At 42.1% G+C, this 2,920-nt stretch overlaps 1 protein-coding gene across 1 annotated transcript; it reads left to right on the top strand.

Moving 5' to 3' along the window:
• Nucleotides 1-420: 420 nt before the first annotated feature.
• LOC139435625 (gastrula zinc finger protein XlCGF57.1-like) lies at nt 421-1,901 on the top strand. The gene has a single exon (XM_071206357.1). It carries the CDS (start codon nt 680-682, stop codon nt 1,292-1,294), a length of 615 nt encoding a protein of 204 aa, XP_071062458.1. The 5' UTR covers nt 421-679; the 3' UTR covers nt 1,295-1,901.
• Nucleotides 1,902-2,920: the final 1,019 nt, after the last annotated feature.

Below are 2,920 nucleotides of genomic sequence, written 5' to 3'. Positions count from 1 at the left end.
TTGTTTTGACTGTGTGTTTCCTGCAGACGTCCAGCTGATGGTGGTGGTTAAAGAAGACCTTCTCCCTGAGCAGCAGGAGTGGAGCACCAGTCTGGACCAGGAGGACCCAGTGCCCCCCCCATACATTAAGCAGGAACAGGTCGAACTCAGGATCAATCAGGAGGGAGATCAGTGTCAGGAGCTGGAGGTGGCTCATATCACCAAGTCCACTTTCACTCCTGATCCTGTGAAGAGTGAAGATTATAAAGAGAAACCTCAGTCCTCACGGCCTCATCAAAGACAAACTGAACACATGGAAACAGAAGCTGATGGAGATGACTGTCGAGGACCAGAACCAGCCAGGAACTCAGATCCAGAGAGCAGTTTACAACCAAAGACTGAGGACGACACTGAAGACTCTTCTGAACCTGACACTGAAGACTCTTCTGAATCTGACACTGAAGACTCTTCTGAACCTGACACTGGAGACTCTTCTGAACCTGATACTGGAGACTCTTCTGAACCTGACACTGAAGACAGTGCTGATTGGAAAGAGACCAGAGAACCTGCATCAGGCTCAAACTCACTGAAAAATAGACATGAATCTGTCAGTGATCCACGACGTAGTGCTGAAAATAAACCATCCAGCTGCTCAGTCTGTAAGAAAGCTTTTTCCAATAGGGGAAATCTAAATGCACACATGAGAGTCCACACAGGAGAGAAACCATTCAGCTGCTCAGTTTGTGCCAAATATTTTGCAAAGAGTGGACGTTTAAAGGAACACATGAGAGTCCACACAGGAGAGAAACCATCCAGCTGCCCAGTCTGTAAGAAAGCTTTTTCCCATAGGGGAAATGTAAAGGCACACATGAGAGTCCACACAGGAGAGAAACCATTCAGCTGCTCAGTCTGTACCAAATATTTTGCACAGAGTGGAAGTTTAAAGGAACACATGAGAGTCCACACAGGAGAGAAACCATTCAGCTGCTCAGTTTGTACCAAAGATTTTGCACAGAGTGGAAGTTTGAAGGAACACATGAGAGTCCACACAGGAGAGAAACCATTCAGCTGCTCAGTCTGTAAGAAATATTTTACAAGGAAAAGAGGTTTAAAACGACACATGAGAGTCCACACAGGAGAGAAACCATTCAGCTGCTCAGTCTGTAAGAAATATTTTGCAAGGAAAGGAAGTGTAAAACGACACATGATAGTCCACACAGTAGAGAAACCATACTGCTCAGTCTGTAAAAAAACGTTTTCATCGAGTGGTAATTTAAAGACACACATGAGAGTCCACACAGGAGAGGACAAATAAAGCTGCAATGTTTGTGACAAAAGATTTAAAAGGCATAATCGTTTAAAAAGACACAAGTGTGTTGGTAAGGGAATACATTTGTCTATTTTGTATCCTGATAACCTAATGCCGTTTCATGTAATACGTTACTCCCTAAGCCTGATTTCACCCACCTGCAACAATTCGCAAATGTTCATTTATTTTACCCCTTGACTCGACTATTTCTTGTTTAATAATCGTTACATCTCCACAGGACCAAGTTCCTGTGTCCTGCTTTTCACCTGCTGATCACCCTCTGCTCATTTAATGTGGACTGACCTTTAGAAGGGACCAGCTAGTCTCAGTGTCCTAATGCAGACGTTTTATAAAGTGATGCTAGACCAAAAACGTGCTGTTGGGTTGTGTGCTCTCTGCAGGACGGTGTCTGTACTTGTTTATGAAATGAGAGCTTCACTCTGTTTTTGTTGTCTAAACAACGCCAACAGAGCGATACGTCTTCTTTCCAGCAGATGGCATACATCTTACATCATCCAGTTCAACTGTCATCCACATATTAATGATTAAAAACAGCAATGTGTAAGATATGGCTAGTAATTGACTATTTCAACAGAATGTGAAGAGGTTACAGTCTTGAGGCCATGTCCAATATGTTTATTTGTTTTGTTTGATTAAATCTACTGAAATGAGCATTCAATGACTAAATTATTCTTAATTACTGTCATTACATCATGGGTTTGTATTGCAATATTAGAACGCATTAAACCCAACTTTATGTCTTCCCAGTTGCGGCTGTTCATTGTTTAGAAGTCTGCTGCGTTTCATCCAAGCTTCCACTTCGTGCTCCGATAATGCTGAAAGTATCTGTTCTATGCTTTTCCTGCTCCACTAACAAAAGTGTAATTCACTGGACAGAGACAAGAGATAGTGGATGGATCCCGAAAAGATCCAGAAGATAGTCCATATAGAGCCTTCAGGTTCTGAAAATGATCAGGGATAGAGCTAGAAAAAAACTCCAAAAATCTGAATAGAGCTAGAAGATGGCCAGTACAAAGCCAAGAAAGACCCAGTAGAAAGACAGGAAGGAGCCAAAATAGTTTGTATTTTTTATTTGTTAATGTTCAAGCTCTTCACTTAAGATATTAGAACTTCCTATCTCAACATGTATCCTTTTATGCCATTTTTGCTGCCAATTATTGAGATTGTTTCACAGCTTTATCGTAAATATTTAGACTTTTCTTTTTACATAGGATGAACAGCACGATCCACTCTGCCCAAATCTGCTCAAAATGCATGCACACATCTCGCTTTATCCATACTCCTGCAGTTGTATTGTTCTGGATTGAAGTGTATTAGATGTTCTGCACATGTTCCCAAGCCAAAGCTCGCTTAGGGCCCCCATAAGTCTAGGGTCGGCCCTGCGTACACATGCCACAGTTTTTTCGTGGCTGTGTCTTTTACTTGAAAGCCCAGTGGCGATCTGCTCATCTGTCATGCGGATCATACAGTCACTAGGCTTGTTTGAGACAAAGTAGACGAGAATAGCCGATCGCAGCCGGGGGAGTTCTATATATTTTATACTATACTTGCACTGCTTACCGTTTTCATACTTTATATATCTTAGCATATTCATACACCTGCTCACAGGCT

The sequence above is a fragment of the Pseudochaenichthys georgianus genome, chromosome 17 (assembly GCF_902827115.2).
Source record: "Pseudochaenichthys georgianus chromosome 17, fPseGeo1.2, whole genome shotgun sequence".
Lineage (NCBI taxonomy): Eukaryota > Metazoa > Chordata > Actinopteri > Perciformes > Channichthyidae > Pseudochaenichthys > Pseudochaenichthys georgianus.
The sequence above is the reverse complement of the archived record's forward strand: the minus strand, read 5'-3'. Positions and strand labels throughout refer to the sequence as shown.

Excerpts from the sequence above, each read along its gene's own strand:
- LOC139435625 (XM_071206357.1), top strand. The coding sequence starts at position 680 with ATGAGAGTCCACACAGGAGAGAAACCATTCAGCTGCTCAGTTTGTGCC.